The sequence below is a fragment of the Monodelphis domestica genome, chromosome 6 (assembly GCF_027887165.1).
Source record: "Monodelphis domestica isolate mMonDom1 chromosome 6, mMonDom1.pri, whole genome shotgun sequence".
Lineage (NCBI taxonomy): Eukaryota > Metazoa > Chordata > Mammalia > Didelphimorphia > Didelphidae > Monodelphis > Monodelphis domestica.
The window spans coordinates 259,361,464-259,387,163 of record NC_077232.1 but is presented as its reverse complement, the minus strand read 5'-3'; the positions used below and the strand labels follow the sequence as shown (position 1 = coordinate 259,387,163).

General features: G+C 36.5%; 1 protein-coding gene across 15 annotated transcripts in view; it reads right to left on the bottom strand.

The window, feature by feature from the left end:
• The window catches only part of SLC9B1 (solute carrier family 9 member B1), a 128,129-nt gene that overhangs the window by 56,443 nt on the left and 45,986 nt on the right, over window positions 1-25,700 (bottom strand). For 13 of the 15 annotated variants that reach the window (XM_056803130.1, XM_056803131.1, XM_056803133.1 and 10 more), the window contains 4 exons: window positions 13,815-13,985; window positions 9,539-9,681; window positions 6,223-6,350; window positions 4,161-4,336 (listed from right to left, as the gene is read on the bottom strand). In XM_056803130.1, the coding sequence (XP_056659108.1) occupies window positions 4,161-4,336; window positions 6,223-6,350; window positions 9,539-9,681; window positions 13,815-13,985 (618 nt within the window). Of the gene's footprint in view, window positions 1-4,160; window positions 4,337-6,222; window positions 6,351-9,538; window positions 9,682-10,857; window positions 11,068-13,814; window positions 13,986-25,700 lie in introns of those variants that run through there. The other 2 variants (XM_056803137.1, XM_056803127.1) reach the window with 2 other exon arrangements.

The window sequence follows — 25,700 nt, the reverse complement described above, 5'->3', positions numbered from 1 at the left end:
GCTCTTTCCACCATGCTACTTAGATACCCCCATATTAGAGTTTTGACAGTAAAGTGGTTCTTAACTTTGGGAGAAGCAACACATTAACATCCCCAGGAAGATCTGTAGCCTGAATGCTTTAATGGCAAATTATCAAATATTCTTGGGATATAGACGCCTGGGGAGAAGTCTCTGTGGAATTTATAGATGGATGTCCTGGTGCATGCATTCACTGCAACCAAGAATCACAGATTTTATGTCATATCTGCTGATGTTTGAGCAGGAGACATATTTTCCTACTGATTTGTGCTGTAGTCTTGGAAGATAAGGGGACTTGTGGCCATTATGTCTTTTGACTGAAAATGACTGACTGAAATGAATGACTGAAAATGGCTCTTCAGTTTAGAAGAGCTCAGATAAGAACAAGTGATGCTACAATCCACAAGTTCTTGGTCAGTAATTTCAACAAAGGGATAGATAGGTAACTGCTAAGAAGTCATTGTGTTCAGGAAACACGCAAAATAGAGGTGTGATGGAAAACCATCCCTACCAAGTAGTTGAAAGCCCGATATATCTACCAGTCTAAAAAATAGCTCAAGGAGCACTTGGGATTTCACAAAGATAATATATTACAAAGTCAGGATTGAATTCATGTCTTTGAGACTCTGGGACAACCACTCTATCCACCGCGTCACCTAGTTGCCTTGCATGAGATTATTTGTCTATTGTTTGCAATGTTGTTACATGTGCTCTTAATTTCTGTGGTTTATGAAATATTCCTGTGTATCCTCAGGCTTGCTGATGAGTTTCAAAGGATACTGTTCCCACACGTATACCACTTGAGGATAATTTCCTATGACTGTGCTATATGCTAAGTTATGTGTGCTTCTCATATATATTTAGAGATATCCCAGTGTACTCCATGTAATTTGCACTTTTTTTGGAAAGCTGTGGGTTGGGGACAGTAGAAAGTAGAGAGGGAACATTACAGAATCTCATCAAAACCCCGACAATTCAAAATAGTTTCATTTTCTCTTCTAGCTTGTGATAGCCCTTAGGGGAATATAAACTCTGAAGGGATATGCTTACGGTGGCAAAAGTTTTCTAAGCAGATTCTGAAAAAAGACAAGAGAAGTGAGAAGGAAAGAGTAGGGGTGACAAAACGTACTCGGTCAAGGTGTGCCAAGCTGTGGGCTTTTGGAGGCTTTAGAGCTCTCCCCCAGGGTAACATCAATATTGTGCCATGATCAGCTGTGAGTGACAACTACTATCAGCAATGCAAAGATCCAAGACAATTCCAAGGGACGCAGGATCAAAAATGCTCTCCAGCTCAAAGGAACTGATGGAGTCTGAATGCAGATCTAAGCATGCCATTTTTCACCATTTCCTTCGTGAGTATCTTCTTACGTGTGTGGCATGTTTTCTCTCACAATATGGAAACATTGTACGAGAGGACATGTATAACCTGTATCATATTGCTTGCTGCCTGGGGGGGTAGGGGGGGAAGAGGGGAGAGAGGGAGGGAGAATAAGAACTTGGATCACAAAGTGTCAGATGATGAATGTTAAACATTGCTTCTACAGACAACTGGAAAAAATATGTCTGTGGGAGCAAAAAGATTTCTTTTCACCTCATGCTGAACTCAGTTGTTGGAGTTGGTTTTTTTGTGAAAAAATGTGCATGATATTTAATGACTACAGTTAAAACATTCTTTTAAACTTTTATTCCATTTTTGGCCTGATTTAACACACTAGAAATTTGTACATAACTTCACCCAGATCTTTGCCAATATCCAATAATCCTTCTGCTCTGATTTTTCAAAATCTTTTCCCCTCTTCTCAAACTCCTAGCTGCACTTCCATTCCCTTACTTAGACTAGATAAGCCTTTTATTACATATGTAGCATAAATGTTATATATTACATATAGTATATTGTGGTTTTTTTTGAGAATTGCCAACCTAGTATTTATATAATCACAAATGTATGACATTATCATTATTATTGTTGTTGTTACCTTTTCAGCACCTTTCTTTTTAAATTTTATTTTTGATCACATATAGAAATAATTTTTAACAATTATTTTCTGATATTTTGTGATTAAAATTCTCTCCTCTCCCTTCTCTCCCCTCCCCCCTCCCTGAGATGGTAAATAATCTGATATAGGTTATACCAGTGTGTCATGTAAGACATATTTCTACATTTCTCATGCCATGAAAGAAGACACATATAAGAAAAAATTCATGAAGAACATAAAGTGGAAGATGGCATGCTTTGATCTGCATTCAGACCGTACCAGTTCCTTCTCTGGCTGTGGGTAGCATTTTTATCTTGAGCACCTTGGGGTTATCTTGGATCCTTGCATTGCTTATAATAGTTTAGTTTTCCACAATTGATCATTATACACTATTTCTGTTACTGTGTACAGTGTTTTCCTGAGTTTGTTCACTTCATTTGTAAGTCTCTTCATATACATCCTTTGAGGTTTTTCTGAACTCATCTTGCTTGTCATTTCTTATGGCACAATAAGTATTCCATCACAGCCACATACCACAACTTGTTCAGCCATTCCAATAGATGGATATCCCTGCAGTTTCCAATTCTTTGCCATTTCAAAAAGAGTTGCTAAAAATATGTTTGTATATCTACATGTTTTTTTTTTTTATCCCTTTGGGGTACAAGTAGTGACATTGCTGGACCAAAGGGTATGTATAGTTTTATGACCCTTTGAGTGGGGTTCTCTAAAATGGTTATATCAGTTCATGGCTACACAAACAGTGTATCAATATCCCAATTTTCCCACATTCCCTCCAGCATTTATTATTTTCTCGGAGTCCTCTTCCTAAGTTCAAATCCGGACTCAGATATTTAACTTTGTCTCATTTTCTCAACTGTAAAAAAAGTGGATTGAGAATCAGGCCTAGAGATAAGAGGCTCTAGATTTAAATCTGGCCTCAGACACTTCCTAGCTATGTGACCTTGGGCAAGTCACTTCACCACCATTGCCAAGCCCTTACTGCTCTTCTGCCTTGGAACCAATACACAATAATACTTCCAAGATACTTCCCTCCCTCCCTCCCTCCCTCCCTCCCTCCCTCCCTCCCTCCCTCCCTCCCTCCCTCCCTCCCTCCCTCCCTCCCTCCCTCCCTTCCTTCCTTCCTTCCTTCCTTCCTTCCTTCCTTCCTTCCTTCCTTCCTTCCTTCCTTCCTTCCTTCCTTCCTTCCTTCCTTCTGTCTTCCTCACTCTGTCTCTTTTTATTTTTCAAGCTTATACAAGTTAAATATCCAAATGGAAAGGAATCCACACCCACAGCTTTGGGTAAAATTTTATAGACAAATGTTGAAATCTTACCCTTGGATCCAAAAATCTCCCTGGCACTTATTAAGCACCAGGGGCCAGGCACTGTGCTAAGAGTACTGAGGAGACCCAAAAGAGGCAAAACACAGTCTCTGCTTTCTAGGAACTCATAGTCTAATGGAGAAGACAACATGAAATATCTCTGTACAAACAAGATACAGACAGGATAGATTGGGAAGAGGCACAAGGATTAAAGAGGAAAGACTTCTTGCTGAAGGTAAGACTGAGACTTGACTGATCCTGGACAAACTCTAAAAAGCAGATAAATTGACCAAAAAATAAAAAATAAAACTTGACACACAAACCTCATTTATCCTAGAATATGTCCTATGTTCAGCATGAATTAAGTTCGGTGTTCTTTCTATCCATAAACTGGATGATAATGATGATGGCTGAGATTTATATAGAGGCATCTTGGCTTAGTGGTTAAAAAGCCAGCCTAGTCCTATGTCAAAAATACCTACGTCTGACACATGCTGGCTGGGACTCTGGATGAGGCTCTTTCCCCCAGGCTACACTATGACTATAGGTTGTGGAACCCAAGTGTAGATGTGCATTGGTTCAGGAAATATTCTTAATGGGAGTTGCCAGTATAGGCTTGGACCAAACGTATGTCTAAATTAATCGAAGCCCCTAGTGGTTCCAGTAAAAGCTGCTAGGTTAAGCAGTGTTCTCCCAATGCATTAACAATTTTTTTTTTGCCTGTAAAAAAATGAGAAGAATGAGATTCATTTTAATCACTATATTTTAATGAGCCTATAAAGAAGTAAAATCAAGACCACTTAACAAAAAGTTGAGGCCCAAAGCTGTGGATTGCTTAGTTTACCTGTAGAAAATGTTATGTTTAAGAATGCATTGAAGCCAGTGATAGCCAGAATATCATCAAAGCTGCTGGCAGCTACCAGCAAGGTGGGGATCCCCTTTTTGATGCCAAATCCTTTATCTTGCAGCATCAGCATTGAGGGGACCACAACAGCAGGGGAAACTGCACCTAGGACAAAACTGAAGCAGAAACCTTCAACTCTAACAGAAGAACATCACATTTAAGAAAAACAATTACTTTGTAATTTTTAAAAGATATTTTAAGTACTCCTTTTATGCTAACATTCTCACTGGAGCATGTTTTTACATATATATGTGTATGTATATATGTATATGTATATAAATATTCATCTGGGGGCAACTAGGTGGCACAGTAGAGAGCCAGACCTGGAGTTGAGAGGATTTGGGTTCAAATGTGGCCTCAAACACTTCCTAGCTGTGTGACCCAGGACAAGTCACTTAACCCCATTTCCCTAGCCCTTGTCATTCTATCTTGGAGTTGTTGCTAAGGAAGAAGATTGGGGTTTTACAAAAAAGAGAAAAATAAAAATGTTCTGGTGGCTCAGTATTATGATTTATATGCAATAATTTTAGACATAAATAAAAAATATTCTTTCTTCAAAAATAATAGAGAAGTCAGAAGTAGCATGACATAGGGGTAAGAAGGCCAGCTTTGGAGTAAAAAAGTTGTATGTTTTTAAGTAACAACACTGACACTAACTAGTTGAGTGACCATGGGCATGAATTCAGTGGGCACATAATACTCTGAAAGCTATAATTACATATCAGTTTTTAATTGGATAAATGTGATTTACTGTTCAGCAGTTATATATGATACCCAGTTTTTTATAGCTGGCCCAGGAATTCCTGGATAGTTCATGGTTTTTTGAAAAGTAACAAAAGCAACTATAACAATGCAAGAACAATATTTTGAAAGGCATGTGCACATTATACATGGAATAGCTACGCATATAATTAAATTTAATATAAATTTTGACAGCTACATTATGGCTTAACTAGGTCTAAAAGGAGATCACCACAACTGTATCCTAGGAGAAAATACACTCCAGTGAATTACAAATGAATTTTTGGCAAGTCAGAGATTGCTTAAATAAAATAATAATATCCCAATAATAACAACAATATACTATAGATATTTTTAAATACTTTGCATTTATTTCCTTACTCTCTTCCACCTATTAAACTCCTTCTCATTTTTAAAAGCAACAACTCAGATCTTTTTCCATTCCAGAACTATCCCAGACAACAATGATCTCATGCCTCCCTGAATTACTATAATATTTCATAGCTATGCCACTTGATTTAACACAATTCTCTTTTGTCTTGTATTTCCTAGGTGTTAATTTGGTAGTTAATTCAGTTATGAATTTCTTAAGTTTCACTTAAAAGGTCATTCTGGGAACACAATAAGTATATTAATAATCATCATAAATATTTGTTGAGTGATTGAGAAACAACTAAAGACAAATGCAATTTCTTTGGACAAATAGGACAAATAAGGTGGCATTTCTCTCTCCATCATCCTTAGTCCTTTTAGCACAACTCTTCTGCATCTTTCCACCGAGGGACTCTAAAACTTATTCTGCATGATGGGAGAGAGGGAAGAATAATACCAGAGGACATGAGTCATCCAATTCTTGGGGACCTTACTAGCCTCTCAGGATCTAGAGGAGTTAAATGCTTTGGCTTCTATGTATGAGAAGCTTTGCTGGTTATTAGCTATGTGCTGAACTTGGCTTTTATGTTTTGTCATCGTCTCATTTGGTCTGGGTTTGTATGCCCCCAGAGCTTAGCACCTATAGTAGGTGCTTAATATAGGTTTTTTTTTTTTTTAACAGAACTGAATTTCAAAGGTCTTCCATGGTCAAAAAAAAAGGCAGTAGCAAAAACAAAAGAATAGCAAAAGGACTATACTACGACACATCTTACACATTTTCAAACATCTATTTATAGACAGCATGACTATTCAGCATAATAGACATATTCATAATTTTCAACCCAGGAAGTTTTGCTCTGCTTATTTTCACAGGAAAAATGAGAATTACCCTAAGAGAAATCCCCAGTGCCATGGAAAGTGCAAAGTGAAGCGAGAAATAATAGCAGTTGCACATGCCTCTGAAAAACACGGACCCATGGATAGTCTTAAACAAACTCCCTTTAATTTCTTCAGTGCCTGAAACAGAAACAGTCATGTTCAGATGATCTTTAAGTGACAAAAAGAAAAAAAAAATGAAAAGAAATCTCAATCTCATTATTTTGCTGTTTTTTTTTTAAACCCTAACTTTCGGTTTTAGTAATGAATCTATGACAGAAGAGTGGTAAGGGTCAGGCAAATGGTGGTCAAGTGATTTACCCAGAGTCACATAGCTAGGAAGCATCTATAGGCAGATTTGAACCCAGGTTCTCTGAAAGTAACTTGAGGCCTGACCTAGCTGCCCCTTCATTAGTTTTTTAAAAGTAGTTTTTATAAGGGGTTAGGAGGTCAGCATTATGATTATTCTCCTTTGGCTTTCTTCTCTCAAAGATCTGACTACATATAGCTTTACATTTTATTTTTTGAATTCAAACATATTTGATTTTCCCAGTTTCATGTAATAACAATTTTCAATGTATACTTTCTGAAATTATAAGATCTAAATCATCCCTCTCTCTCTCTTCCTTCCCTGTTAGGAAACAGTAAGCACTTTGATCTGGATTATACATGTATTATCCTGCAAAACATACTTCCATATTGGTCATTGTAAGAGAAAACTCACATTAAACCAAAACCCTGAAATAAAGCCATAAATAAACTAATGTGAAAGATAGTCCACTTTGATCTATATTCCACTCCAACAGTTCTTTCTCTGGAGGTGGACATTCTTTGCCATAGGTCCTTCAGGATTGCCCTGGATCATTGTATTGCTGAGAGTACATATATATATATATATATATATATATATGTATATGTATATGTACATATATATGATGAGAGTATTAAAATATATATGTATATATTTTAAAGAGGTATTTCTTTTATTCTTACTGTCCAAGACAAGCAAAAGCAGTTAAAGTCTTGCCTACCATCCTAAACCTGCCTACACACATGCCCAAGTCTCTTCCTATTTACAAGAAACCTTTTCCTGATCCTCCCATCCCTTCACACTATTTCCTTATTATGATTAAAAATATTTGGGAGACTTGTTTGGGGATAAAAGGACCAATTTATTGAATAGGCTAGATTTAACCAATAAATTGGTGGTCTATGACACTCTAGAAAATCAAACACTGGGAAGTTGCTTCATGAAACTCTCCATATACATTTTGGGAGCTTGTTATTCCTTCCTTCCCTTAGATATCCCAAAATATCTCTGACTGGTAAAGAGTTAAGAGGTGGACTTAGAGACCTCAGCTTTTCCCTCCTTATTTCATCACAGGAGAGGTGGATTTTTGCCTTAAAAAGGAACACATTAGCGTGCCCTTTCATCAGCCATATGGACTGTACTTTCAAATGAGTCTAAGTTCTTCATGGTTGATTATACCTGCTTTTCATCTTTTCAAGGTTTTATTCAAAAGGCAAAAAGGTCTCATCCCAGTTTGATAACTTTGGGGCTGTGTGTCACCTTAGCTAGTAATCAAACTGTTTCAGCCTGATCTTGGAAGTCTAAGGAGAAAATGATTTCACATAGAAATACTACTAATAAATCAAAAAAGTCCATATTAATTTTCCTCATCTTCTTTCTTCCCTTTCAATGTAAATTCTTGGAAAATCTGTCTATCTAACTTCTATTTTTACTTCTCTCACTTGCTTCTTAACTCCTTAGAAATCTGGCTTTAAATTTGTACTCTACTACTTGGATAACTGTGCAAATTGCTTATCCTACTTGAGACTCAGTTTCCTCGGGGATGAAATTAAATGGTTGAACTCGATGGTCTCAGATTCAGTTCAAGTGATCTTTCTCTGGCCAAAGTCTTTTCTCAATCCTCACCTTCTGGACCTTTCTGCAACATCTGACAGGGTTGATCACCCCCACCCCCAATCCTCTCTCTTCTCTATGGTTTTTGGTGACTGCTTTCACTTAGTTCTTATTTTACCTGTCTGGAAACTTTCTTTAAAGAATAACTCAAATGCCACCTCCTGATCAGAGTCCTGACTCAATTCCCCATCCCCTCAGCTACTAATGACTTCTTCCTCAAGATTTCTTCATATTCTGTGTCCACTTTATGTGTTTATTTTCCCAGATAAGATAAAAATTCAATTTTTTTTTCAACTTAATGTTCCCAGTTCTTTACCATGTCACCTAGTAGATACTAAATAAAGTGATGGTGGATTAACTGAAAGACAAGCTCTGTTAGTAAAGAGCTACTGTATTTATAAACTGCTTTTTAAAATTAAAAAAAAAACAACCCTCACCTTCTGTCATAGGATTAATGTAAGGATAAGTTTTAAGACAAAAGGGTGGTAAGGGTTAGGCAAATGGGGTAAAGTGACTTGTCACGGTCATACAGCTAGTAAGTATCTGAGGCCAGATTTGAACCACAGTCCTTCTGACTCTAGATCTGTCTCTCAATCCACTGAGCCACCTGGCTGCCCCCAAGAACTGATTTTTGAAGCATTTGCGGTTACCATTTTAGCTATAATATATTAGAAGTCATCTGAAAAGTGGTCATAAGAAAAGTATGCTATTTGAAGAGTCATAAGATTATAGCCACGAGAGATCTTAGAGGCCATAGAATCTAGGTCTCTGATATTACAGATGAGGAAACCAAGTTACAGAGATATTAATTCGATTGCCCCAGACCCCCCCAATTAGTCGCCATCAGAGGCAGGATTTGAACTCCCGCTGTTTTCAAATCCAAAGTATCTATTACATTGGGTTGCCTCTTATTTACTAAATGTGTTATTGTTTTTGCTCAACACATTTTCCCACTTCTACTAGGTATACATACATATACATATACACACACACATATATATACATGTATACACACTTATATGTATATATACTTATTTCTTCCTCTCCCCTCCTATCTGTATGTATATATTTTATATCTCTATATCTCTCCATTTTTGTCTGTGTATATGTATGTATATATATGTGTGTATGTTTGTGTATATATCAAGAAATAATGGGTTCCCTAAAACTGATTATATTCAAGCAGAAGTTAGAAGACCATTCATTGGGGATAGCGGACAGAGGAACAATGCATCTAGTCAGGGTTCGACTAAGAGGCCTTTCAGCTCCAAGGGGGCATGCTTTTTCTACCAAACCCTTTGCTTTTAGTTTTAATTCCAGACTCCACTTTAAATAGTTATAAGGCAAATTCTGGCTCCTTCACAATTCTATAATTCTCAAATTCAAATTGCAAGTTATGACCTACCTCTGGATCAAGCCCAAGCCCAGCTCGTACCAAGATAATGGTAAGGGCAGTATTTCTCAAACAGGCAGAGACAACTGGAATAACATTTATATGCTGATTGATACCTGGAAGGTTTCTGAGGGCAAACCCAGCAAGCAACATCCCTGAGAACAACAACAACAAAAAAAAAAGCTGTGTCTTGATCTCTTGAATTTTTTGAATGGAGAGTATAGGAATGTTAAATCATTCTCTTTCCAAACAGAAAATATATTTCATAACCTCAGAAAGGGCCAGATTACATGTAGTAGGAGCAGGAACTGAGAATTTTACATGAAGCTCTTTGGGCATCATCATTGTTGTTTCTGCTCAGCAATAAGGCATGGGGCACAGTAGACCCACCTTGTAGGCAGGAAGACCTGGGTTCACTCTTGTCTTGAGGTATGCCAGCCAGTGATAAAGGGAGAATACTTCACCTCTCAGTGGCCCCAGCAACTTTTTGAGGTGACAAGTTACAAAGGAGCTGTAATACACATTAGTGCATCAGAGTGGGGAGCTTCCACACTGATAAAACTAGAAGATGGGACAAAAAGGCAAAATGATTTACTGTTTCTAGTAGGGCAGAAGTGAATAGGAAACCAGAGGCAAAGTCTAGAGATAAGGACAAAGAGGATGAAGGAGTATTTTGCAAATTTGGGAAGGAAAGAACAGGGAGATCCTGGGCCCAGTAAAGAGTGGTTTACACCTAAACGCAGGCAGGCATAACCTAGCCCAGGACCATGGACAGAAGTGGGAACTAGGCTGAAGAAAGGGAAAGATACTAATAGACCAAGAAAGAGAAGAAGCAAAATGAGAACAGAGAAAATAAGGGGGAAGCAGGGGAGCATCCCTAAGAGAGGCCAGATAGAAAGAGATGGAAGAGAGAAAAAGACAGATTTTGTATTGGACAGACTCCTGTTCCTCTTAGATGCCCTCTCGGTAGCTTGTAGGCAGCTCAGAGTTAACTCTGCTCAAATGTCACCTTCTACAAAAGCCCATTCCTGGTTCTCATCGCATCCATCCCCAAATAGCTGGTGCCTTCCTATTAAAGGTACACTTAGCACGGTGCCTGATAGATGACAAGCACTTCATATTTATTTACTCATTGACTGAGAGCACCATTGAAGTAGGGTTATGTCTTATTAGCACCTATACATGGTTGTTGAATTGGATTGAATATGCCTACTCAAACTGTTGAAGAATACAAAAAAAAAAGAAAGAAAGAAACATCTCCCTTTGTCTTAATTTGGTTAAGAACCTATACATTTAGTAGGAATTAGAAATTAGTAGCTTCATTTACCTACCTTTCACTAGTCTGTGTGCTCATCTGGTGGGGAACCATTGCTGGAGAATGAATTCCCAATATGAGAATTCCTTCTACCAATGCAGATGGCAAAAATCTCTGACTGAGTTGATAAATCCTAGAAGTCGCCTGAAGCATCAGAGTCAAGTGAGCTCTCCAAGTGTCACATGGCTATGAAGTTTTCCTGAATTCAAGGCCAGGACCTCATGGACTGTGAATAACAGGCATTCCTATGAAATCCTTCATTCAAGTTGGGTTTTGATCTTCCCTGTCACTATATTAATATTCTATGGTCAGGTTCTTCTTTTTTTTTGGTTATTGTTTTCTTATTTTTCCAGTCTATTTCTTGACCTATATCTTAAGAAAACTGTTAAAGTTGGGCTCTCTTCTAGGGGTCAAGGGAACACTCTCCCAAACTTTGGGTTACATGAATGGTTGCTTTCTGAGCTAGCCCTGGGGGTCTATAAATTTTTAGTTCTTCCAAAGTGGTAAGATATAAGGAGAAGTATGTCTATTCTCTTGACCTGTTCTCTAGTTAGTGAATGACCACAAGCAGTCTTTTCCATTTTGGCACAATGACCAGGCTCACTGCCCCTCTGTGGTCATAGGCTCTGGGATCCTGGTGCTACTCCTCACCCTGGGACTACAACCCAAATCTAAGTATGGGCAGTACAAAAGAGTCTGTACCAGCCAAAGGATCCATGATGTCTCCTGACTAATTGTCCAGCCCCCTTGCCATATTTGGACTGAGAGTTCTGCAAGTCACTGCTACTGATTCAGCTGCCCTGGGAGGGATGTGGGACCTGCCCTGGCTGCCAGTGCTGAACTCTCACCCCTATTGTATAGACCTTTCTTGCCATCCTTCTAACTTGTCTTGGGATGGTCATTTTTTTCACTTCATCCTTCTGTGGATTTTGTTGCTCCATAATTCATTTTGAGGCATTAATTTAAAATTATTTGGTGGGGAATATGGAAGAGTTCAGGTGAATCTCTGTCCTTTTTCTCCCCCATTTTGTTTTTTTCCCTCAACAAGTATCCCATAGAGAGTACTCTTGATGAGGCAACTCCCTCCACCAGAACATATCAGTATCTGCATTGAAACTTAGATAGTCTTGAGAGAGTTGCCTGGGGCACTGAGTAGTTACATGACTTGCCAATGGTCAATGCAAACAAGTATATGTTAGACTTCAGAACTGAACCCAGTCTTCCTAACTCTGAGACCAGATCTCAATCCAATCAACCTACTTGCCTCTGAATGAATAATCAATTATAATAACTATATTGTCTTTCAAAACTATATATTAAGTATTATCACTAATAGTACCCCAAATCTTTTTTTCACGCCTCATGGTACTGTCCTTTTTGAAAATTTATTGCTGTGATGTTGTACTTGCTAATTTTCATTGACTTCTTGATTATGCTTAATGTTTGGCATATGATCATACATTGTAGAGACTCAGTTTTGTCTCTTCCAATGCTGCAGACAAATAATGGTATCAAATAGGGCATAGTATTCTGGTTATGCTGGAAGACAGGTCCATTTATAAAAATATTGAGTTGGGTTAGCCAACCCCCCCCCCCATATCCCAAACCCTAGACTCTATGTAAATAGTGCACCAATCAGCTACAGTGATAAATGCTAGGTTCTGATAATGATAAAGATAATATTCCATTTTACTTGTTCTAAGAAAAAAATATACTCATCATTGAGAACTTTTCTTCCTTTTTTTCAAAAAGCTTATTTAAACATTTAAAGGCAAAATTATTATAGTAAAAAATTAGTAAAGAGTAAAATAGAATACTCTAGAAAAATTGGCTATGTAGGAGATTGTATATATACATGTGTATTATATGATATACACCCTGTTATTTGCAAATGTTATTGGAAAATAGTGTTTATATTTAGACTTACAACTTACACCACATATCTTAGTGGATTCCAGATAAATGACAGACTTAAAAATTAAAAAAAATTAAATATAGAAGAAAATAGAATAATGCATTTATCACATTATGGAGAGGAGACTTTTTTTTAAAAAAAGGTTTGACATAAAAGGGATTCTCAGGGACAGGATATATGTTTTTAAAATTAAAAAAAATTGAATCCCAAAAATGACTATATATAATTAAATAATTAGAAAGTTATCATTTTTGGAAAATATATTTGCTTCCCACAAAATATGACAAGTTAAAACTTCATGGAACCCCTGTCTAAAAGCCCATTTTGTAAGGGACTCTTTCCTCACTGGTAGATATGAATGCCCTGCCCTATGTATGAGAGATAAGTTGGTGTTGGTAAGAGAGCTCCAGTTATCTTCAGGCTTCTTTGGGATTCTTCAACCTTTAAGTCTTTTTTGATCTTTGAGATACTCTGAGAGCATCTGGTTTCTAGTTTGGAGAGGGAAGATAGATGGCATCAATTCCTCTTCAGGTTGCCATATATGGGTAAGGGAGAATTTTGTATAAGCATTTTATATATATCCATATATGTACATTTAATATGTCAGCTCTCCCTATAGTAGACACATAAGCTCCTGGAGTGCAGGGCATATTACAATTTCCCTAGCATTTAGCATGATGCCTGACATATAGTTAAGCACTGAATAAAATACTTTGTGATTGATTGCTTGGTCAAATGAATATAAAAATGAAGAGTCGTGATGGAGACTCAGAAAGGATGACTTCAAAGTTATCCTTTATGTGTGGAGATTAATTGATATGTCAATAATTACTAAATAAATTTAGTTGGCTGTGTATTAAGTTTGATATTAAGTTTTTAATAAACACTTAATTTTTTATGAGAAAAAAGATACACCTATTTCTTGTGGGTATGCAAAATAAGACAATTATCATTATGCTGAAATGTTTTTCAATGTTTACTTACAACTATAACTACCAAATGTTCAAGACTTATGCACAGCAAATTAATAAAAATATGTAAAGTAATGTTATGCTTACCAAGAAGAGGAGGCAGTGGGGGCACCATAGGTATCTTAATTAATTTCACAATCTCGCCACCAATAATGGCACACAAAAAAATTGCTAGCGTTCCAAATAGTCTTCCTCCAGGAAGAATTTCATGGCCTGTATAGGACCAGATTACACCCCATAAAATAATTAGGAGGATACCTAAAATAAGGTAGGAAAACAGATATACATAGATATATAATTCATATAGAAACACACACAATCTATATAAAAAAACTTGTTCTAGATTTAGCTATACAGTCATATTGACCCTGGTTTGCTTCTATGTATACAGTAACTTCTGCTTGAATGAGTACATGCTTTCAAATGTTCCTGTGTTCATTTATGTGTAAATGCTTTAACAAAAATGTTCTTCCTTTGGTGTTTTATTTTAATTTTTATACTTAAAATTTTTCCAATTACATGTAAAAAGAATTAATATATATTTTTTAAAACCCTTACCTTCCGTCTTGGAGCCAATACTGTGTATTGGCTCCAATGCAGAAGAGTGGTAAGGGCTAGGCAATGGGGGTCAAGTGACTTGCCCAGGGTCACACAGCTAGGAAGTGGCTGAGGCCAGATTTGAACCTAGGACCTCCCATCTCTAGGCCTGGCTCTCAATCCACTGAGCTACCCAGCTGCCCCCTTTAATATTTGTTTAAAAAAATTTTGAGTTCCAAATTCTCGCCTTCTTTCCTTTCCCTTCCCCATTCTTCATAAGGCAAAGCAATTTTATATTAGTCATGTTGCAAAAGAAAACACAGATCTTGCTCCCTGCAAAAAGAAAAGGAAAGGCAAGAAAAATAAAAAAGGAGAGTCTAGTCAAGAGGGCAGATAAAAGACAGTATCTGGTCTGAGCTCTTCCAAATTTCCCCCAAACAACTTTAAAATAATGCTTCAAAATGAATTCTGCAGTGAAAAAATCTACAAACAGATGAAGTTAAACAGTTTTCCTTCCCATGACAACCTGGAATAGTGGCAGAAAAGTTCTGTTGTATTGAAGTGAGAGTAGAAAGCAAATAGGCAATACCCCAACAGATCATCAGCAAGGTCCCACACCCCAGAGCAGATTCTAAGCTCTGGGGCAGACCACAGCAGTTTGTTGGGGCAACTAAATCAGAGTGAGGAAAGAAAATCATGAAAGAACAGTCAGCAGCTTAGAAAAGGAGGCACAAAAAATGGAGAAAATAACACCATAAAAAGCAGACTTCCTTTAAAAAGTAGAATTAGCCAAATGAAATACAAAAATCTCATTGAAATAATTCCTTTAAAATCAGAATTGGGAAAGTAGAAGCTCGTGGCTTTATAGGACTTTGAGAAACTATAAAACAAAATCAAAAGAATGAAAAAAAAAGGAAAAATGTGAAATATCTCATTGGAAATACAATTGACCAAGAAAACAAATCCAGGAGAGATTATTTAAGAATTACTGGACTAGCTGAAATTTATAATAAAAAAAAAGAACCTAGATATCTTTCAAGAAATTATTAAGGGAAAACTGCCCTGATATCTAGAAGGAAAATTTGAAATAGAAAGAATCCAAGATCACCTCCAGAAAAAGATCCCAAAATGAAATCTCCCAGTAATATTACAGCCAAATTCCAGAGCTCCCAGGTCAAAGAGAAACTATTACAAGCAAACAAAAAAGAAAAAAACCTCAAATATCATGAAGCCATAGTCTGGATAACATAAGATTTAGTAACTTTTATATTAAAGAAGTGGAAGACTCAGAAAATGCTATTCTGGAGGGCAAAGGGGCTAGGATTACAAATGAGAATGCCTTGAACAGCAAAATTGAGTATAATTCTTCAGAGGGAAAAATATATATTCAACGAAACAGATGAATTTCAATCACTGAAAGCAATGAAAAGACCAGAGTTAAATAGAAGAGAGGTATAAAAAGGTAAATGGGAAAGAGGAATTCAGAAGGGATCCCATAAAATTACACTGTTCATATTCTTTCATGGGAAGATGATACTTTTAACTTCTAAGAACTTTGTCCTGATTAGGGCAGTTATGGGTATTCATAGACAGGGGACAAGAATGTGAACTAAATATGATGGCATGATATTTTAAAAAATAAAATGAAAGGGTGAGAAAGATGAATACACTGGCTAAATTCCTTAGAGCGTCTTTCCCAGTTTTTCCAAACCTAGATCACTACTAATTTGGGCACCTTAGAATCAAATTAACTAAAGGCAATGGTTCCTATGTAGTGGTTTACACACTCCTCGAGGCTTTACATTTTACTTTTTTTCTTTATTAAATTTTTTAAAATTTTAATTATTTTAATTTAAAGAACATTTCATTTAAATTTTAAGTTAAAATTTCATTTTAAAAGTTCTTTGATGTCAACTAAAGCTGTAAATAACTTTCTAATCATGTGACAAGTATGTTTTCCCATTGAATAACAAAATGTGCAAATTTGAAGCATTTTAGGTTTGTTTCTGTAGTAATTCCAAACTGTCATGATCATATATACAATTATTTTGGTATTTGTGCAACAATTATATCAAACTCTGACTGCGTTGTATCATTGCCATATCTTAAAGTCATCAAGCTTTTTCCACACTGCAAGGAGGGTTTGGCATTTGAACCCAAAGATGCACATACAGTGCCTTTTTGGCACACTGTGCTTTATATCAGAATAGCTATCTCCTTCTTCATCACCTCGTCAGCTGGTTAAGCATGTAATTAAGAAAGTTTGTATTCTTTCAGTACAGATTTTGAGCTGTTTGAAAATCAGGATAGTATGGTATGCACATTACAAGTCATCTCAAAACCACTGTGAGCCAATACAAACAGCTTTTTATTGCTTTTCATTGGAGTATTATGACTGTTTTCTATTTCAGGCTTATCTTATGTTCTTCTACTTCTATCTGGTGAATTTCCAAATATGCTGGTTGACAATGCTCATAGAGTTTTTGGGGGAGTGTGGCCAGTATGAATATGGGAGAAGAGAACAAAGTAAAGGCTAAAATTTCCTTCCTTCCTAGAGTTAGTTTATAGATAACATAAAAAAATAAAGCAATATAGGAAACTGAACTTTAAGTTCATTTATTGGGTAACACAATACCAATTACTAATCAGTGGGAAAGTATCTTATATTGAAACTATCTATTAATTTTCTTTAATTAGGAGGCTAAGAAGATTCTTTTTAAAATTTCTATTTCTCAGTAAGAGAGCTTATACAATTCTACCATTTCCTACCACATATTGTGTAACTATTTAAAAGTTCTGCTTTAAATCAAAACATAGAATAAACTTAATGCAAAACAAATTTGACTCTATTTTCCCTTCAGATAAAAAATCAACATCAAAATTAAGTTTGTTATATTATGCCAAACATATTCAAAACAAGAAACTTCTTAATTTAAAATGTTCTAATCAGATTTGTAAAAAAAAAAGTATAAAATAAAGTCTTCTAGATAATAATAAAAATATATGGACTTCCTAGATTATTTATGTTGATTTTTTGAGAGTATACCATATAAAATATTCCTAATTACAGTTTTATAATATCATACATAGAATTTTCATAGTCATAGATAGAATACAATTTTATGTTTTATAATTATGTGATAAATATTTTAATCTAGAATTTTTTAAGGCAAAAATTATCATTGCAGTTATTGTAAACACTCAATGAATAACTCTATGGGCAAGTAGGCAGCTTAGTAGATAGAGTCCAGGGCTTTAAGTCAGGAAGAGTCATCTTTCTGTATAACCCTGGGCAAGTCATTTAACCCCATTTGCCTCAGTTTCTTCATTTGTAAAGTGAGTTGGAAAAGGCAATGGTAAATCATTCTGGTATCTTTGCCAAGAACTCCAAATAGGGTCATTAGAAGTTGGATACAATTGAAACAACTGAACAATCAATGAATAAATCTAAAATAATATTAAGAATAGATTATTAAATTAGTCTAGGTGTTTATAACACATTTTATTCTTGTTGTTAAAAGGAGTTCCTGGAATAAAAAACATTGGGAACTACTATTCTATGGTTATAGATACAGACAGATGCCACAGCAGTTTGTACTTCAGTGTATTTAGTACATTAAGGCTTCATGGGTAAAGAATCTATATTGAATAAATTCCCATCTGTAAAAAGGAAAGAAATGTAGACAGGACACAAGAGATATCAGAAAGGTATGAGTGAAGGTAGAAGGAAATAAGCCAATAAAACACATAATGTTACAATAGAAAAGGAAATATTTTGACTAAGTTGTACAAAACTGTTTTCTATCTCATGGAGAAGAGCTATATGCAGATATTGGTGGAACCTAAAGTTAGTTCTATAGAAGTCATTGCTCTTTATCTTTTCTTCTTTTTTTTTTACTTTTTTTAAATTAAAGATTTTGTCACTCCTCTCACTGGAACAAAAGAAAAAAAGCAAAACTCCTTTAATAACTATGCAAAACCAAGCTTAATTATGGCCATATACAAAAAAATATGTGTTTCAAGCTGCATCCTGATTCCAGCACTCCTTTCTCAGGAATTGAGTTGCATGTTGCACCAATGTGTCCTTTGAAACTGTGGCTGGTAAATTGCATTGATAAGTGTTCTTAAGTATTTTGAAGTTTGTCTTTATAATATTGTTATTGTTGTTGAATGGTCCTGGTTCTTTTTTTTTTAAACCCTTACCTTCCGTCTTGCAATCAATATAGCATACTGGTGGTAAGGGCTGGGCAATGGGGGTTAAGTGACTTGCCCAGCGTCACACAGCTGAGGTCAAATTTGAACCCAGGACCTCCTGTCTCTAGGCCTGGTTCTCAGTCCACTGAGTCACCCAGCTGCCCACCCTGGTTCTTCTTAACACCACTTTGTATCAATTCCTACAAGTCTTTCTTGATTGCTCTGGAAGCATTCTTTATTTATTTATAGAATTTATTCACTATTATCCAATTTGTGGGCATTTCCCTTTCTTTGCTAACATAAAAAGAAGTACTATAAATATATATCTTTTCATATATTAGTTGTTTTTCTTCTCCTTTGATCTCTATAGCTATGGAATAAACTAGGGGAGGTTAAGGGATTTCAAATGCTGAAGTTTTGGATAAATATATTATAGCTAACTTAAAGCAAATTCTTTTATAATAAAAAATTGCAGACTATTCCAAAATACTAGCTAAAAAAAATCTCAACACGGACATAAATGCACGACTGGCTTCATATAGACCATAATCTGGATACAAAAAAGTTAAAATATTCAATTTAATTGAACAAAAATGTATGTGTGAAAGGGCCTATACTAGTTCTTGGTGATACAAATGTAAAAACAAAATGGTATCTGACCACAAGATACTTGTACTATCTGATGAAATTCTAGGATGTGGGTCATTGTTAGTTCTTGATAGTCTCTCGGTAACCGAGGATGATGATTGTCTTTGTGTGTTTTTGTGCACAAAGACACCTGTGCATGAAGATTTAAGTGGAAAAGTTGATGCACAGAGACAGTCCCACTCTCTCAGCGTTGGAAGCCTGGGTCCAGTGGCACGAAAAGTCGTTACACCTGGAGACTTCCTCAGCTGCATTGGATGGCCGTGTTGTCTTTTGTGCTCCATCACGCCCTAAGCACTCCACAGTGCTTTGCTGCGTCGCCCTCTCAGCCGTTGAACCTTCTTATTGGTTTCTTCCGTCTGTTCGGCCGAAGCAGTCTTCACATGCTGGGTGAGCAAGATCCTGGCTCATCAGGGGTCGACGACCCGATGGCTACCCTCACAAGGTTTAGCCAGTCTGTCGAAGCCATTGCCCGGGGTGTGGCCACTGCCGCATGCTAGCAGCTACTGGGAGCCACAAGTGAGAGCTGGGTGTCAGGCGAGGGTCAGAGGCTGGAGAGCTGCCCTAGGAGGGCACAACAAGCCCTCCATACCAGAGATATTACTCCCAGAATTCCCCCAAACTGTTGAAATTATAAGACCATTTTTGGAGGCAACTGATGAGATACAGGAACTCCTAATTGCCAACTGACTCAGGATCAATCATGTTCCCCAGTAGTCCATAAAACAAGCTCCCCTCATTCTTGCACTCTCAGTTATCAAGGCTCATTCTTTGCCTTTTCCCTTGTTCTTTATTCCAAAGTGAAGCAAAGAGTCAAAAGGGACAATTTCTACACCCTATCTCTCAATCATCAGAAAAAGCACTGGAGACATTAATGTATCCATGGGAAATACCTGCTTAGATATGACCTGGGGAGTGGGGCTCAAGACACCATCCTTTAATCTGACCTTTTTTTTTTTTTGTAAAGGAAGGGAAAGATTTTTCATTCTCTAGGTAGCGGGATCCTGGATTCTTGCTTTTAGAAGGAAAGATAGAAAAACAACTATGACATAATGCCTCAAAATGAATTCTGGAGCAGCAAAACCCACAAAACAACAACGATATAGAAGATCTATTATTGCACCAGGGTAGAAGTGCAGCAAAAAACATAATACCAAGGTGAGCCCCATCATGACAACAAGGCCTTGGGGGCAACTGAATCAGCAGCAAAGCCTTCCAGAGCTCTCAGCCACAGATGGTAAAGGAGAGGGTTGGACAACTTCTCAGAAGGAGAGAAGGGGTCCAAAGGGACCCCTTTTCTGGCTCTGGGTACAAGACTCTTGTCCTACTTCTGATATGTAGATCCAGGTCTCAGCCCTGGGTTATGATCTCAGGGTGAGATAGAGGACTAGCAGATACCAGCACTTGTGGCTCCAGGGAAGTAGGGGACCTTTTTCAAAATTCCAAGGCAGAAAAGAATGTTTTTGATTATACACAGACCAAAGCATAGGCCAGGAGAGTATTCAAAACATCTTTTGGAAGAACTGAAATAAGATAGATCCCCAAAATGCCAGCTCTGAAGGCAGTTACACAGAGAACCTGACACTTGGAACATGTTCCATTCACTACAGTTACAGAGCCTAAATTGAACAGTTTTTTGAATAAAAAAGAAGAAAAAGACTGGAAAATGTTCAATGAAAAAAGAAATTTAATAAAGAAAGTGATTTTGGTCATAGGAAAGAGCCAAAACAAACTCAAAAGAAGACAACAGAATTAATACTGTTGTATTCAAAGCCTCCAAGAAAAATGTGAAATTGTTCTCAAGACCCCCAAAATTAATAGAAGAGCTCAAAAGGGATTGTTAAAAATCAAATAAGAGAGGAAGAAGGAAAATTGTGAAAAGAAATGAGAGTGATACAAGAAAATCATGACAAAAGAGTCAATACTTGGTAAATTAGGCATTAAAAATGAAGAAACTGATACCTTAAAAAACAGAATAGACCAGTTGGCAAGAGGCACAAAACTATTGAGGAATTCTTTAAAAAGCAGAACTGGCCAAATGGAAAAAGAGATACAAAAATGTGCTGAAGAGAAGAACTTCTTAAAAAGGCAGAATTGTCCATATGGAAAAAGAGGTATAAAAATTCACTGAGTAAAATAACTTTTTAAAAAGTAGAATTGGTCAAATGGAAAAGGAGGTACAAATGCTCATTTGAGAAGATCATGCCTTGAAAATTAGAACTAGGCAAGTAGAAGCTCCCATGAGAATTCAAGAAATAATCAAAGTCAAAAGAATGAAAAAAGAAAAAAATGTGAAATATCTCCTTGGGAAATCAACTGACCTAGAAAACAAATCGAGGAGAGCTAATCTAAGAATGAGTGGACTACCTGAAAGCCATGATCAAAGAAGGAACTGAGACATCATTTTTCAAGAAATTATCAAAGAAAACTGCCCTGATATTCTAGAACCAGAGGATAAAATGGAAATAGAAAGAATTTACCAATCATCTGAAACATATCTTTTAAGGAAAACTCCCAGAAATATTATAACCAAATTCCAGAACTCCTATATCAAGGAGTCAATATGGCAAGTAGCCAAAAAGAAATAATTCAAATATGAAGCCATAGTCAGAATAACAAGGTAGTTAGCAGCTTCTACATTAAAGGAGCAAGGGACCTAGAATATAATATTCTATAGGGCAAAGGAGTTAGGATTTCAATAAAGAATCATTTACCCAGAATTTTACATGGATATTCAATGAGACAGAGGACTTTCAAACACTCCTGATGAAAAGTTTAGAACTGAATGGAAAATGTAACTCTCAAATACAAGACTCAAGAGAAGCACAAAAAGGTAAACAGGAAAGAAAAATCAAGAGACAGTCAATAAGATTAAACTGTTTACATACCTATATGTGAAGATGATTCTTGAAACTCTTAAGAACTTTATCATTATTATGGCAGTTAGAAGGAGTAAACATAGACAGAGGGCAAGGGTATGAGTTGAATATGATGGGATGATATCTAAAAAACAAAATTAAAGAGTGAGAAAGAGGAATGCATTGGGAAAAGAGGGAAGGGAGAAATAGAATGAGGTAAATTTTCTCATATAAAAGAGGCATGGCAGGGCAGCCAGGTGGCTCAATGGATTAGAGAGCCAAGCGTCAAGATAGGAGATCCTCAGTAAAAATCTGGTGTCAGACATTTACTGCCTATGTGACCTATGGCAGGCCACTTAACCCTGATTGCCTGGTCCTTTCCACACTTCTGCCTTGGAACCAATATTAATATTGATTCTAAGATGGAATTTAAGGGTTAAAAAATTTAATAAAATACTGGCAAGGGGACTATACCAATATATCACAAGGTTTATTCACTATGACCCAGTAAGATTTATGCCAGAAATTCAGGGCTGGTTCAGTATTATGAAAACTCAGCATAATTGAACATATCAATAACAAAACCAAAAGAAATCACAGTAGATGCAGAAAAAGCTTTGGATAAAATACAACACTCATTCCCATTCCCATTCATATCACTTGAGCAAATTAATAAATGAGTTTCCTTAAAATGAAAAGTAGTATCTATCTAAAACCACCAGGATATATTATCTGTAATGGGGATAAACTAGAAGCATTCCTAATAAGATCAGAAGTGAAGTAAGGATGTTTACTCTAACCACTATTATTCAATATTGTTCTAGAAGTGCACTATAGCAGTTAGAAAACAAAAAGAAATTGAGGAATTAAAGTAGGCAATGAGGAAATTAAACCATCACTCTTTACAGATGATATGATGGTATATTCAGAGAATTATAGAGAACAACTAATAGACCATTCAAAATAATTAATAACTTTAGCAAAGTTGCAGGATATAAAATAAAACCACAAAATCACCAGTATTTCTATATATTATAAACAAAGTCCAAACAAGAGATGTAAAGAAAAATTCCATTTAAAATAACTTTAGACAAAATAAAATACTGGGAGTCTACTGTAAACCTCAAAATTCCTTAGACTTTAAATGTTGGAAATTTCACCATTGGGATATTTCATACTTGGAAAATTTCTTACTGATAGTCTATTGGAATGGGAACCCCATTGGCATGGGAGGTTCCTTCTCTTCCCTTCTTCAGATTACTTTAGGACAGAAACCTTTTGCTGAACAATGGAAAGGACTTTGACCTATGCTTAAGCATAGAACAGGAATTTCTTTGAATCATGATTGATTTTAGAATTGATACAATGGAGATACTTGGAATAAATCTCCACCCTATTCAGTCCTAACAGGATTGAGTAGGGGCTGCCGCCTAGATCAAAGATTTAATCATTTGAAAATATGACCTTCAACAGACATGTGCAAAAGCCAGAAACCTCTGGGCGGTCCTGGGTTAAGCTAGAGCCTCCATTGGCACAGGGAAATTGATGAACAGTGATTGGTAGATGGGAGAACGGAGAGGAGGAACTTGGAGGGTTTCCTTAAAGATAGGAGGGTCTGGAGACTGGAGGGGGTGGTTGAGGAGTTTGGTCGGGGTGATTGCGGTAGACTCGGAGAAGCTTGCGCTGAAGGAAGCTGAAGGTGGGGGCCTCTGAGACTGTTTCTCCATTTTGGTCACGTGAGTGATATGGACTGATCTCTTTTCTTTGCCCCAGCTATCTAAGGGCTTGGGCCTTTTGGCCCAGCCTAAACAGAAGGGGTATTTAAGCCCTATTCCCTTCTCTCCCTTTTTCTTTCTCTCTATCTCTAATTCCTTTCTTGCTCCTATTGTAATTAAACTCCAAAAAAGGCTGACGGCTGACTTGAGTTTTTCACTTAGGAATTACATAGCTGAATTCCTTGGTGACCTTAAATTAATATATATCAGTCTTTTAAAGTGATTACCTTGTAACATTGTGGCGACCACGAAGGGACAAACATAGGGATTCTATGAATACAACTATCAAACACTTCACACAAATATTTTTATTTTAAAAAATTGGAAACATTTTAATTGCTCATACAGAGACCAAGCAAATATGAAAAATGACAATTCTACCTAAATTAATTTATTTATTCAGTGCCATACCAATCAAACTACAATAAATTATTTTCTAGAGCTAGAAAAAAATAACAAAATTCATGTGGAAGAAAAAAATGTCAACTATCAAGAGAATGAATGAAAAAATTGTTAAGGAAAGTGGCCTAAAAATACCAAATCTCAAAATGTACTATAAGCAATAAGCCTCAAAACAATTTGGTACTGGCAGAGTCAATATGGTGGCTTACAAGCAGCAAAAGTCTAAACCTCTCTCACTATCCTTCCATAACATTCTTTAAAAAGCACTTCAAAAAGACAGTAATCCAAACCCAACAACAAGATGGAGTCACAGGGCTCCCCTTCTGAACACAAATTGAAAAGTAGGTAGAGAGAGTTGATTTCCATGGTATATAGGGGAGACCAGAAACAAGCCGGGGTTGGCTGACCCCAGCCCCCATCTCATATTGAGACCTGAGATTAGACATGGGTTGGCATTGGATCCTAGGGTGAAGGAGCACTTCAGACCTGCCACTTGAGGCCTTGGGCTCAGACAGTGACTGGCAGAAAGGAAGGAGCAGGAGTGGAGGGGGGGCATCTGACTGGGCACCTTCAGCCTCCATGATTAGCTATGGTAAAGATTTGGCCCCAGGTAAGGTTAGCTCAAATGGTCTAATCCAGTAAATTAGCAGAGTGGCTAGCATATAGTCCACAGGAAAAACAAACAAACAAAGAAAAAATAAGAGAACAAATGAGTAAACAACAGGGAAAAAAAAGGTAATGATCAAAAGCTTCTAAAAGGATAAAGAATCAACAAAGGATGATGGGATCCAAAGATCCAAAAACTCTAAGCAAAACCTCAAAAAAACCCTGGGAATTAAACTTGGGCTTTAGAAGAGCTCAAAAAGGAATAAAAATCAAATAATACATGTTGAAGAAAAATGGGAAAAAGTAAACAACAGCTTAAAAAGCAAAATAGGTCATCTGGGAAAAAGGGACACATATGAATCAAAGGGAAAAAAACCCAGTGTTTTAAAAGCTAGAATTGACCTACTGGAAAAAGAGGCAAAAAGTCAAATGAAGAAAAGAATGACCTTTGAAGAATAGACCAGATGGAAAAGAGGATCAAAAGGTTATGGAAGAAATTTAGTCTTTAAAAATTAGAACTGGGCAAATAGAAGCTAATGACTTCACAAGACATCAAGAAACAATAAAACAAAATAAAAAAATCAAAAGAATTAAGAAACAACTGACCTGGAAAGTAGATCCAAGAGAAACAATTTAAGAATTATTAGACTACCTGAAAGCCATGACCAAAAAATAAAAGCCTTGGCATCATACTACAGGAAATTATTTAAGAAAACTGCCCTGATATTTTTGAACAAGAGGGTAAAATAGAGATCGAAAAAATCCGCAGACAACCTCCTGTAATAAATCCCCAAATGACAACTCCCAGGAATATTTTAGCTAAGTTCAAGAGCTCCAGATCAATGAGAAAACACTGCAAGCAGCTTGAAAGAAACAATTCAGATATCATGGAGCCCCAGTCAGGATTACACAGGATCTGGCATCTTCCACATTTAAGGACCAGAAGGCTTGGAATA